The 12,937-nt window shown below is 51.2% G+C and overlaps 1 protein-coding gene across 4 annotated transcripts in view; it reads right to left on the reverse strand.

The window, feature by feature from the left end:
- The window catches only part of Pstpip1 (proline-serine-threonine phosphatase interacting protein 1), a 40,223-nt gene extending 34,101 nt beyond the window's left edge, over positions 1–6,122 (reverse strand). For all 4 annotated transcript variants that reach the window (XM_050119461.1, XM_050119458.1, XM_050119459.1 and 1 more), the window contains exon 1: positions 5,650–6,122. In XM_050119461.1, the coding sequence (XP_049975418.1) occupies positions 5,650–5,660 (11 nt within the window). In that variant the 5' untranslated portion in view covers positions 5,661–6,122. The remainder of the gene's footprint in view (positions 1–5,649) is intronic.
- Between the last annotated feature and the right edge of the window lie 6,815 nt (positions 6,123–12,937).

The following is a 12,937-nucleotide window of genomic DNA, read 5'->3' on the forward strand; positions in this document are numbered from 1 at the left end:
ATTCTTCAACTGACTACAACCGAGAGGCAAATATCCAATTGATGTATTTTATTATATGTGTATTTTACCACAATTTAAAATAAAGTTGAAATATTAGAAACATAAAGAGAATACAAAATTATGCACATAGCATGCCTGTGCCTATGTTCACTATATACTATTATATTGCTATAAATGCCTCATCATTTATAGCAAAATAGTATGTAGTGAACTATATAGTAAAATAGTACTAGTTGTGTGGTGTGGTGTAAGGTGTTCTTCCCTAATTTTTTTTTCTCAATTCCCAATTTTCTTTTTAGCTTTTATATGAATTGATTTTATGTTTTGTTTTAAGAAGACATTCATAGCTTTAACAGCCTAGGACAGACTGTCGACAACATGGCAAACGCCAAACTATCTTGGCACCATGGTGGACAGGTCCCGGAGAGGACAAGTGACCTTAGGACACGCTGATGTGGGGCCCCTTGGTTTTCTTCTCTCAGCCTAAATGGGGAAACTCAGAGTCTCGGGACTGGGAAGGGGAAGAGGCACCAGCAGCTCAGGGGACACAAAGGGAAGGGACAGGCCAAGCCTTGAAGGGTGAGATATGACCATGTACTAGAGGGAAAAGCTCAGCTGCGTCCCTTAGCTCCCAGACAGGAGGTGAGGGCCCAGGACAGCATACAGGTCTCAACCTTTCGTAGCACTTACTTTTCTATTATGCCCAAAGAGATCAGATGAGCCTCATGAAAATCTGGCTCAGAAATAGATTTTCCCTCTTAAAACAACACCCAAGAATTCCTTTGCTGAGGCCATTGGCTGTACAGGTTCCAGTGAGCAGAGGCTGTGGTGGGAGGCGTTGCTTGGACACTGCTGCTTGAGGACATACCCTGCCCAGCCCAATCATCTGGGGTCCTCAAGCTCCCCAACTGAGCCGTGGCATCCTTGAAGGCAAGATTACCTTATTCAGCTAGATGTGGAAATAGAACTCAAGGGTCTATCTTATCTTAGATCATTTAGCACAGAATTCTACTCAAAAACAATCTGTAGAGGTTGGTAAGATGATTCAGTGGGTAGGAGTGACTGCTGCTGGGCCTGGTGACCCGAATTTGATCCCCACAGCCCCCGTGGTGGAAGGAAGAGAAATGACTCCTGCAAGATGTCCTTTGACCTAATTGGCATGCCATGGTGGGTGAGCCCTCCTATAAACTAAAACGTAATTTTGAAACACACACACATGCGTGCATGCGTGCATGCATACACACACGTGTAGAACATAGAAAATGAAACCAAGGGAAAATGAGTTCAGGAAGGCAATTAGACTGTGGGACATACATGCTAATTGGTGTCTGGGGCTGTGGTGGCTGGGGCTTTCTTATAACTTGTGACCCAATGCTAAACAGGGTCTATAAGACATAAAGCCTTCTCAGTGGGGGAAGCCCGGTGTTCTCAGTCTTAATTTGATCTCACCTGAGAGGTCCTGAGAAGGAACTATCCCTTCCTTCTCACTGTAGCCAGCCTCTCAAACTCATCCCCAAGCAGCCAGCCTTGGACTGTGGGCCACTGATGCTGTGGGGCTCTGTGATGGACTGCAAAGCTTGGCTAGTGAGGGACAGAATAACCAGCGGTTCCCATGCTAAGTGTCCCACCACCTCTAAGTCATTACATCTGCCTTTTCTGGGAGGAAGGACGTGAGACAGGACCTTGCTGTGTATCTCAGGCTAGCCTACAGCTTCCTTTGTAGCCCAGGCTGTCCTTAAACTTGCTATCCTCCTGCCTCCACTCCAATACAGTATGGCAGGTGTGTGCCATCATGCCCAGCCTATCATCTGTTTTCTATAATTTTTCTGTCTCCATTACTACCAGGTAAGAATGCCTCTACCAGGTCCACCAACATCTCTCTATCTCAGCAGTGACTCTCTATCTCTAGGCTATGAGTCAGGTTCCAGACAGGCCTCTACTATCTACAGGATTCCATGGACACCCTTGTTAAAATTCCTTCCACAGACGAAAGCATAAGACAGCGTCTACCCCCTCCTTCCATGGTACCAATGACGTCCGCAGTGGGGAACCAATGAGTTCACTTACTGAGCAATGGGTGAGAGGTTCTGGACAGGAGCAGCCCATAGAAGGTCTGCAGCCAGCAGAGATGACAGCTTCCCCACAGCTTCACAGACAGCACCTCTTCCCTAGTCCTTCCCTGTGTAGATGCTCTGGCCCTTTCCCCAGAACCAGACGTGAGGCCACGTGCAATTAGGGCAAAGTTGCCGACAACTGGGTGGGAGGGTGCAGCTGGATATTCAGGTGAGGCTCGACATGACTCTCCAGACCCTTTCTTCCAAGGACTAACAGCCCCAGCTGAACTCGTAGGGAGTGTGGTGGTTTGGCTGGGAGGGTAGTCCTCCATACCTCTTGTTCAAATCGTGGGTCAAGAAACTTTGTGGACCTCGTTAAAATCTCTGGGGTGAGGTGGGGCAGGGCGGGGAGCTTACCCCTTTACCAGATGCAACACTCAGGAAAGTGGGCCCTGCACCTCGTCTGGGCAGCCCAGCAGAGCTGACTCTGTTGGCGAAGGCACAGGTGAGCCAACTCTGAGAAGGTGGGCAGGAGACCTAACCCCGCCCCTCAGCTGTTACGTGGTGGCCTGGAGGCCACGCCCTCCCCCATCAATGCCTGAGGCAGGTGGGAGAGCTGGTTCTGCCCACAGCAGCGCAGCACTTGTGGAGCTGGCCCCGAAGGTGTAGACGTGGGAGAACCAACTCTGAGGATGTGAAAGTGGAAGAAGCAGCTCTGCCCCTTGTCGTCACTGCAAGGGGTGAGCTAGCCAGAGCAGTGCTGGAGCGTTCACCCTGGTGATCTTCACCAGGCTGGAGGGCTGACCGACTCTGTCACTACCCAGAACCAGGGTTACGTGTTGGCCCGCCCAAACATCCACCACATCTGTGATCCCTGGAGCATGGGGGGAGAGGGGAGGTAGTCCTGCCGACCAGGGCTCCAAAGTCTCCACGACACAGGGCAGCAACTAGATATACAGGAGAAGTCCCAGTGAGGGCCTAGTGTCAAAGGTGTGCAGAGCCAGGGGCCTCCAACCAGACCCATGATTCTTTGGGATGAATGCCTGCATGTAAAAAATGCACGGATAAAGAGGTTTACTGCGTGACTCGCTGTGTCACGCTGCAGCTTCCATGACGAGATTCTCTCTTTCTTCCTTGGCCCCCTTCCTTCTCTCTCTTCCCCCCCCCTGATTATTCATATATAGCGAGTTATTCATCAGTGTGATGGATGGGAATCGAACTTGTGACCTTGGGCGGAGCAGGCGGCGCTCTTAACCTCTGAGCCATCTCTCCGGCTCCCCTTCCTTCTCTCAAATTCTAATTTGTTTTATGGGGGGTGGAAGAGATGGGTAAAATCAGGAGACTTGATGTGGAGTCACGATGTCAAAGACACAAAGGATAAACAGAAAGGAAGTTAAACCAGTACTGCTGGTTCCCACCTGTCTTCAGGATAGACAAAGTGGCCAGAAAAATGTTGTCTTCTGAGACTATATATGTTGCATCCAGCTCAGAAGCTTCCTTACACAACTTAAAAACTAGATGTTGCGGTTAGGGAGTTGGCTCAATGGCTAAGAGCATTAGCTGTTTTTTCAGAGGACCTGGGTTTAATCCCTACTCCCGTAAGGTATCTTACAACCATCTTTAACTGCAGTTCGGAGGATCTGACACCCTCTTCTGGCCTCCACTGGCATTGTATGCACATGGTACACAGATTCAATACCCATACACATAAAATAAAAATAAAATTTTGTTAAAAAAATAAAAGGCTAGATGTCATTTTCTTCCCTTGCTTTCTTCCTCGCCACACCCACTGCCTTGTTCTCTCTCTCTCTCTCTCTCTCTCTCTCTCTCTCTCTCTCTCTCTCTCTCTCTCCTCTCCACGCTCTTACTATGCAGACCAGGCTTGGACTTCCTTTGACCCTCTTGTCTCTGCTCCCTGAGCTGAGAGGGCAAGCAGGTGCCACTGCTCTAGGCCTAAGGCTGTTTTCCGAGGGTGTGCTGCTGGGCTGCACAAGAGATGTCAAGCGCAGCGTGAAAGCCTTCCACGGTCCACCTTCCTCCTCATCCCTGCTCTGCCTTCTCTGGGATGCTCCTCCTAACCCAGGCCCGGGAAGTCAGCCCTGGAAATGAGAAGGCACCTGAAGTCCCTGAGGTTTGCAGTAGCCTAGAGGTGTGGCAAGTACAGGGTGTGGGTGTGACACCATGCAGGAAGCGGCCCTGGGTGAGCTGGGTGCTGCCGCCGCCACTGAGCCACACCCTGATGCCACATACACTGTCCTTCTGCCTGGACCCTGCCCCTGGGGCATCTAGAGGAGGAGAGCCCAAGAGTGTGGGGTTGGGATAGGGAGAGTAGGGTTAGATGGCTGCAGAACTCCAAATCAGAGCAGCAGTTGGATTCTGGCTGTCAGCTTGAGCAACGAAAGCCCTTGTGAACGAGATGGGCAAGGCAGCTGCCTTCGTCCACAGCTCAGGACTGGTCTTACACTTCGTTTGTAAAGAGGGAAACTGAAGGCCAGGCAGGCACGAGGTACTCTCTCCTCTTTGCAGGCAGTTTCAAGGGAGGAAGGCCTCTCAACTCATGCTCTAGCATGGGCCTCACGCAAAGCTGGCCGGAAAGGAAGGAAGGGGTGGCTTTTTTAACTTTCGTCCTCTTGGCTGCAACCCCAAGAAAGGGCCCAGGCTGAGGCTCGGGTGGGAACACATGAGTGAGAAAACCAGAGAGTCCCCTGTGGGGTCGGCGGTGTCACCCTCAGGAGAAACCTGTCCCCAGCTTTAGCCAAAAGGTCTCAACTTGTCTCTAAGAGTCACAGAGGACAGTTGGGGTGGGGTGGATTTGGGGGAGCAGAGGAAGAGCTGAAGGTGGAAAAGCAAGAGGGAAGGGTGAGCTGTGGCCTGGGCCAAGCCCTCTGACTGCCGTCACTGACCAGATCCCCTTATTTCCTGGGTGAAAAGATTTGACTTACACCTGTGCTGAATCTGAAAAGGCAAGCAGGGAGCCGCCTAGCTCAGTGGCCTCCTTCAGTGACCTGAGGTGTATAGGGGCTCAGAGGTGAGAGACAGAAAGGACAGGGACAGTGCGCCAGGGCTTTATCACTGGGTCACCTCCAGCTGTCCCATGCTTATTTGTATTGGTCTCCATCATAGAGACATAGGAACTGAGGCCCAGGGAGAAAAAGTAATCTCATCCAAAGCCGAGGACCAAACTGAACAAAAGGTGGCTTGGCGCTAGGGCTGCTGACTCCCTCGTGGTCCCCCTCCCCTCTCCCCGTGTCCGCCTCAAATCCCCCATTAGAGGCGGTCCTGGTAAGCTCTGCTATTGGGGCTGCAGGACCCAGAGGAGAGCCAGGCTGCGGGATCACAGAGAACATGCCTCTGCCGGCTGCGGGGGTGATTTCTGTAGAGAAATCATTAGCTCAGTCAGAGCTGCTCTTTTGCCTTCCAAGTCAGTAGACGCTGTAGCTCAGACCACCTCTCTGATAATTAAGACCAAAGTCAGGGTACAATTTTTACGAGAAAATTCCCTTCACAGGACTGCACCCCTGTGTCGCCCTCCTGGGTCATTTATGCCTGACTGGACCTGTTCCACAAACTCACCGCCCCCAGGGACTCCACTCACCCAGAAGGCATCTCGGAACTGCAGCTGGGCCATCATCCTCGGGCGTCTGTCTGTTGTGTCGAATGCCTCAAGCAGGTCTGAACATGGGCCAGGAGTCAGGAGCTCCTCCTGGTCCCGTCCACGGCTGGCCCAGGCCCTCCTCCCTCCTGTTTCCAGCCGGCGCTGTCTGCAAGCTCAGAAAGCAGCCACAAGCCAGAGACAACTGCCGGAGGGAGGGAAAAGGGCTCAACCTGTTTTGTTTGGGGCTAGAATCAGCAGCGAAATGAGGAAGGAGCCTTGCCCGGCGATGAGAGGGTGGGCCACGATGTCCAGTCCGGGCCCTCGCCAGCTCGGGTGATGGCGAACTCAGGCTGAGGCCCAGGGCAGGCAGCCCAGGTGGCAGACAGAGAGTGGGAGAGAGAGAGGCAGGATGTGCAACAGGCCAGGAAGGCAGGCAGGCAGCCTGAGGCCAGCACGGGAAGATTTGTGCAAACTCTCCGCGGCAGGCGCAGGGCTCTAACCCACAGGAAGTAGAGCTGCTGCTTTCTTCTGTGCGGCCCCGCCTGCCACCTGCCACCCTGATGCCTGCTCCCGTGCCCTGGCCCAGTTTAACCTTAGAACCATCACGTTAGGAGTCCCGTGGCTGTTGCCCACCTGCCCAAGCCACAAGAGGATAGGTTCTTGGGGTCTCACCCAGGACTGGGACACCCCCACTTCATTCCAACCCTAGCTGTTCATGCCTTAGACTAGGCACCACCTTTAAGTTGTTGGCAGTATGGGGCAGACTCAGCTGTGCTCCAGCGGCTGTGTGAGCACAGAGGTGGAGTAAGCAGGTGACCAGCTTAGGGGAGCTCACTCTGAGGTGGCATGGGTCCCTGTCTGTGCAAATCTACACGAATTCCATCTTCAGTCCCAGACTGTGAGAGACAGAAAGACAGGAGTCTGGAGCCCTGGAGTTCTGGCTCAGTTTTTGGTTAATTTGGGCCTTTTTCTCTTCAGTAGCTGAAGGACCTTGACTGACCTTCAAACTCAGAGCCTCAGCCTCCTCTATCTGCCACTCCAGCCTGTGGTAGAGGATTTCGCATCAGAGATACTTCCGGAATTTCTCTTTGTAGGGGAGGTCCCAAGGAACACAGTCTGGAGATGGGGTTTGCCCACTCAGCAGAAGAGGATTCTGGGAGTCCTGAGGCTAGGGTGGGCTGATGAAAAGGATGAGTCAGAGACTGCCCACAAATCACCACCTTCACCGAGGCCTACCTTAGGACAGCGGAGCTGATCAGGCAGCTCCACTCCCAAGTGCAGGTTACACATGGCAGGGCTTAGAGAGAGGCACACCCAGGCTTCCTTCAACAACCCTCCGAGAAGAAGCACAGTGGGCCTGGTGCTGGATGCCTTTAGCTCTGGACCCCTGGGACTTGAGCTAATACTAAAAAGATTCATTTTTTTATTTTTATTTGTATGGATAGGTGCGTGTCTCCTATGTGAATGCAAATGCCTGCAGAGGCCAGAAGAGGGCGCCAGAGCTCTCTGGAGCCGGGGTTACAGGCAGTTGAGAGCTGCCCAGTGTAGGTGCTGGGAACTGAACTCTGATCCTGCAGAACAGATAGATAGCCAGGTGCACACAGCAGTGAACAAGGAGGCGCTGAGTCCTGGGAGTGCAGGTGGCACGTATCTGATCCGCTTTTCTGGACTGCTTCCCTTGGTCCTCATTCCCAAGGCAAATTCTTCCATCCTTCAGACCTTCCCTGGATAAGCTCTTCCTTCACCATTTGCCGCCTTCTTCTTCTTCTTCTTCTTCTTCTTCTTCTTCTTCTTCTTCTTCTTCTTCTTCTTCTTCTTCTTCTTCTTCTTCTTCTTCTTCTTCTTCTTCTTCTTCTTCTTCTTCTTCTTCTTCTTAGAGCTTTGGAGCCTATCCTGGAACTAGCTCTTGTAGGCCAGGCTGGCCTCGAACTCACAGAGATTCTCCTGCCTCTGCCTCCAGAGTGCTGGGATTAAAGGCGTGTGCCACCACCACCCGGCTCACCATTTGCCTTTTACAGCCCCAGAACAGCAGCCAGTTTTGCTCTGGACTCCTTACTAAGTACCAGTGCAGCATCAAGTCTCCCAGTCCTTATGCATTCCACACTCATCATTGATGGAGAAATTCAACGATTACCTTAACGCCCTCAAGTTCTAAGGGCCAAGAAGCAGAGGGCCGCTGTGTCCCAGGCCTAAATGACACCAAGGCAAACGCCCTTGGCCTCGGCAGTTATTTCTGCCAACATGCCAGTTCTGCCTCCAGGCCCCTCTCCCCAGCAGACATGTGGAAAACCTGAGCCAAAAGACGCTGTTGGGCTTGGCACGTGGTTTTGTGTTCACAGTGTTATATGTATTGGCTGGGAAGGCTTTTCACCATACAAAATACGAATAAGAGTACGTGACAGGGAGAGCATTACTGTCAGCTGCACAGGGATGTGGAAGCGGGGCTTCTCAAGCTGGCGAGCATTGAGGCTCCGGCTCGGCTTCTCTCAATTCCTCTTCTGCTGATGGTCTTCCTCCCTGCGCGTGGTGGCATCTCTAGTCTACCCCTCCAGATGTGGCATCTCTAGCCCACCCCTCCAGATGCAGCCACATCAAATTAAGAAAAGTGAAGTCTATGCTGTCTTTGTCAAAGTCTTGCTCCTCAGCCCTCTGGGAGATCTCCTGGGTGTCTCATTGGCTAAGAGTAGATAGCCACACTCAGCCACACGGCCTTGTTGCTGTGAGAGCAGACCCTTTGGGGATGTTACAGATGCTGGAGAAAATCACGGTGACCGTGAGACCTTCTCCTCAGCTTAGATCTGCAAAGGCTGCTGGACACCATCTCATGTCAGACCCTGCTGGGACATGTCTGCCAGGAGGGGAAGCAGACGTGGTTTCTTCACTAAGGGAATTATAGACTAAAAGACAAGTTCCAGAAAGATCTCTCATTATGGGTGGAATCGGAAGACTGTTGTGGAGAGGGAGGTGGGTACTAAGGAGGGAGGGGGTTTGTAAGAACAATAATGCCCAGATGGTACCACCATGGGGGATGAGCGGTGAGGGAACTGGAGGGATGTAGAGGAGATGGGAGAATGGAAGAATAGGACAGAGGTCTGTAAGAAGCTGTCAGGAAATGGAACTGTATGTGAACGTGGTTCCCTCCCTCACCAGCCATTGCCCACACCAAACCCGGTCCTCAGGGAGGGGGACCTGGCCTTGAAAGTCCCAGCTCTTTAATGGCTGTTCCTGCTGCTTCAAAGCAATTTGCCTTCAAGTCTAGGCAGCTGTGCCCCAGGTCAGCCCAGACTGTTAGACAGAGCAGTTTGAACATGTATGTTTGAAGACTTCAAGAAGTCATAGGTCTGAGGACTAAAAATAAATTGCAGAATCGGTTGTCACAGCATTGATTACCACAGCCAGCCACCTGGCAGGATTCAGCTCTCAGGGCCGCTTTGTCCTTCGAGTCACGTAAGCAACAAGAACAATGCCACTGGTGGATGTCTGGGGTGTCTCCATGCCTATGGTGGTTTTAGTTACTATTTAAAGTTGCACTTCCTTCAGTATGAATATTTATAGAATGCATACTGAAATCTATCAAGTTCAGAGGTTTCCTGCCAGGTACCAGATTGGCCTGTGTTCTGCTGGGGACAGGGAAGTTGAGCCAGGCATCTCCATTTATCATGGCCTGACTCCTCAGTCTATGGAGGACAGGCAATCCCCAGGGGTATTACAAATGGGCGGGGATTCACCAGGTACATGGAATAGAAATGTTTCTGCTGAATATGTCATGTGTTGTCAGTCTGGACCAGGGACCACTGCCATGGCCCATGCTGAGATGCTATTGGGAATATTCCTAACTCCACTCTCTAGAAACCTGCAGCTGGATCCCTGCTGTAGGCAGAAGGAATCTAGGCAGGAGTAGAGAGAGGGAGGGCAGAGGACCAGCCCGAGTGAGGCAGTGGGAGGTTACCACACATGAAGCTAGCCCTGGAAGCATCATTGTCACACCAGACTGCTCTTGAAAAATCATAGACAGACCAGCAAGATGGCTCAGCTGATAAAGATGTGTGCCACCAAGCCTGAAGATATAAGTTCAATCCCTAGAACCCACATGATAGGAGAGACCCTCTGTCACAAACTGTCCTGATTTTCACATGTGTTCTGAGTCATGCGCACACACTCTCATACATGATGTGTACACATGCATGCGCATGTGCACACACACAGTATTATACACGATTAATTAATTTATCTGAAAATTATTTGGAATTTGAAGACAGCAGGGTCAGAGCACCAGACCCTGGAAAAGCTCTTTTCTGCAGCTGTGTCTGCGCATTCATGGAGCTATCCCTGCTTGCTGCTGTCTGCTCTCCGCTAGCAGAGTGGTGCCTTCAGACTCACATCTGGCCACCTCTGGTTGTTACTTCTCTAGGTTGAAGGATGTTGCTCTCAGGACCATGGTCGTTGTCATTACACAGCCTACAGACCCTGCACGACCTAACCTCAGCCTACTTTTCCAAACTTTCCCCGCACTATGTCTCTCTCCTGCCCTTTCTTTTAGTTTGTTGTCTTGTTTCGTCCTCCTCCATCCCAGGTCCCTTTTCCAAGCCCTCTCCTTTGTTTGACAGGTTCTTCTTCCTCATCCTGGCCTCTGCCTTGGCCCAGCTGACTATGTCTCTTCAGTTGTTACTCTTGTCAGTTCTTCAGGAAAACGTAGAGCTGCACTGCATAAACACAACACAGGCAAGATGTGTGTATCAGTGTGAAGGAGCTCAGAGGACTCCTCAGAAGCTGAAGGAGGAGCTATTGTCATGGAGACAACCCTCACTGGTGGATCTGATGCCAAGCTGGAGGGCGAGTCTGAAGCAAGAGTTTGGAACCTTGAAGAGGGGAGGAGAGGGGAGCAAAGGAAGCCCTGGAAACTCCTTAGTTACATCCAGCAAGTAAAGAGGTCCCCGCCCTTAATTTCATTTGATAATGGCATCATTTTATCCCTTTCAGTGTTTTTACGCTACCTTGATAATGCATCTCCTGGAGGGGGAGGGGAGCCCCTGCCCTGTGGAGCATCCCTCAGATGCCAGGAGACTGTGGCCAGCAAGGCATTTCAGGCAGACGGACATGCTGCCTATGGCTGATCTGGGACATTCCAGCACCTGACCAAGGTGGTCCAAGGGAGATGTTCCTGGGAGAGATGCCTGTGGTATTCTTCCAGGCGGCCCAAGGCCTGTAATCTATGTTCTGGGTGCCCTCTGTCCTGCCCCAGAATGAAAGAAGACCTCCTGCAGTGTACCCAGGGAAAATAATGGAGCCCCTGTCTGGGGACCTGAGCGATAGAAATGATGCTGAGTGTCAGACAGCAGGACACTCAGGGACAGAGAGAGTCTGGTGAGGAGTAAGCCAGAAGCCCAAGGCTGAGAGCAGGACGTGATGAAGGACACCAGGTGAGCCAGACGTTCCGTAGTAACAGACGGCCCTCCGAGCTCTCGCTCCGTCAGGCCTGGAGCTAAGCACATCACATGCTCTGTGAGGCCTCGTCATCCCACTTCACAGAGGACACAAAGGCTTAGAGGTCTGTCAGCTGGAGTCACTTTGTCAGATGTGGTCTTTCATCCCCGTTGGGAACTGGTCCAGGAGCCAGGACCTAGGCAGGGGCAAAATGAGGAGTAAGCGAGTCCCCAGCTGAGAAGCAAGTGAGGGAAGGGGCCCACAGTCATGGTGAGGGGCTGGAGTCTTAGATGGAGAGTCTGCCCCAGGGCTGAGGGTGGCCCTTGGTCCTCAGACTGTGATATCAATACTGGATTTAGTTTGCCGTGGGGACACCATTTGTAAAAATAAGGCTTCTTTCCTCTCACCCAGCCTTCCTGAGCCTCCAGATCCACTCACTGGCAGCATTAGGGTTCCTGTAAGCCACCAGAGATGTGCAAAGTGGCCCACTGGCAGCTGGCAAGGGAATGGAACAGAGAGAGTCCTAGAAGGTGGACAGAGATGGGAGGGAGGAGTGTGAGTTCCAGGACTCACTGGCCCCCAGCAGGGACCGCCTGGAGTCTCAGATGGTGGACCATCAAGAGCCCACAGCCCAGCCTAGACCCACTGATGTGAGGTTTCAGACATTCGACCTCAGGTCAGAACGCCAGCCCTTTCCTTACTGATTCCTTTCACAGAGCGGGGAACTGAGGTCCAGTGTTGGGACATATCTGCTGACCTGATATGATTGACAAGGAAGGAAAGGACAGCTGGCTGCCACCACTACCCTTTCCAGTCTGTCCCATCTTATTTTCTCCATTCTTGGCACCTGTTTCTTGGGAGAGTGCCTATGTGTTGTTCAGCTCTTCAGACGGTTAGATTCTAATTGGTTAGAAAACAGCCAGTTTAGCGTACGGCAAAGCTGGATTTAGCCCCATTGTTGTCTAAATGTCAGTGAAACCCAAGATTAAGAGGCAGGAGATCTTGATTCAGTCTTGACTGTGTCCTAAGATCAATAAGCTGAGAAACAAATAGGGGCAGGCAAAGGAAAGCGCATGTGCCCAGGACAGGGTGGGCAGACCCAGGTATGCCTGTCAGGCTAGAGCTTGGGAGGGGACCAACCCTAGAGTAAACCAAAGAAGTCCTGCTTCACCTGACTGAGACTCAGCTTTCTCACGGGGGAAATGGGATAATTCAATCATGTGTTTGACAGAGTTTCACCAAAACTTAGGCAAGAAGTGTATAGCGTGCTCATACCGGTGTCTGATATCACAAATCCAGGCTCTTCACTGTAGGCCGGCAGCCCACAATCATGCCCGTGCCCTAGACATGGCACTGTTAATAAAGTCAGTCCCATCCATGCAGGCTCAGGAGAAGCTTCACTCCTAGGATTCCAGACAGCGACCCCTGAAAGCAGGTATAAACTAGAGTCGAAATAGCTTCATTCAGGCCTGTAATACCCCACCTTTCCAGAATGCTGGTGTCTGACCCTCCAGCCCTTCCCAAAGCCCAGACTTCTGAGCCCCTTTTCAGGGCTCTTATAAAAGCTTCATTATTTTATGTTCTCTTTGCAAATTTTTGCTTTGGAATTATTTTATTTTAAAAATTTTTTACATGTGTGTATATGCCTAATTGTGTGTGCACCATGTGCTTTTTTACACGTGTGTATATGTGTGTGCACCATGTGCACAATGGCCAGAAGAGGGCTTTGGAGCCACTGGAATTTTAAATTTAATTGCATAAAAATAAAATTTTAAATCTAGAGAAAAGAATACAAAAAGTCCTTTTCTCTCTACCTAAAATTATTAGGTGTTTTTGTTTTCTCCTATTGCTTTATCGCTGTCTC

The sequence above is a fragment of the Alexandromys fortis genome, unplaced genomic scaffold (genome assembly GCF_014885135.2).
Source record: "Alexandromys fortis isolate MF-2015 unplaced genomic scaffold, M_Fortis_MF-2015_v1.1 scaffold_167, whole genome shotgun sequence".
NCBI lineage: Eukaryota > Metazoa > Chordata > Mammalia > Rodentia > Cricetidae > Alexandromys > Alexandromys fortis.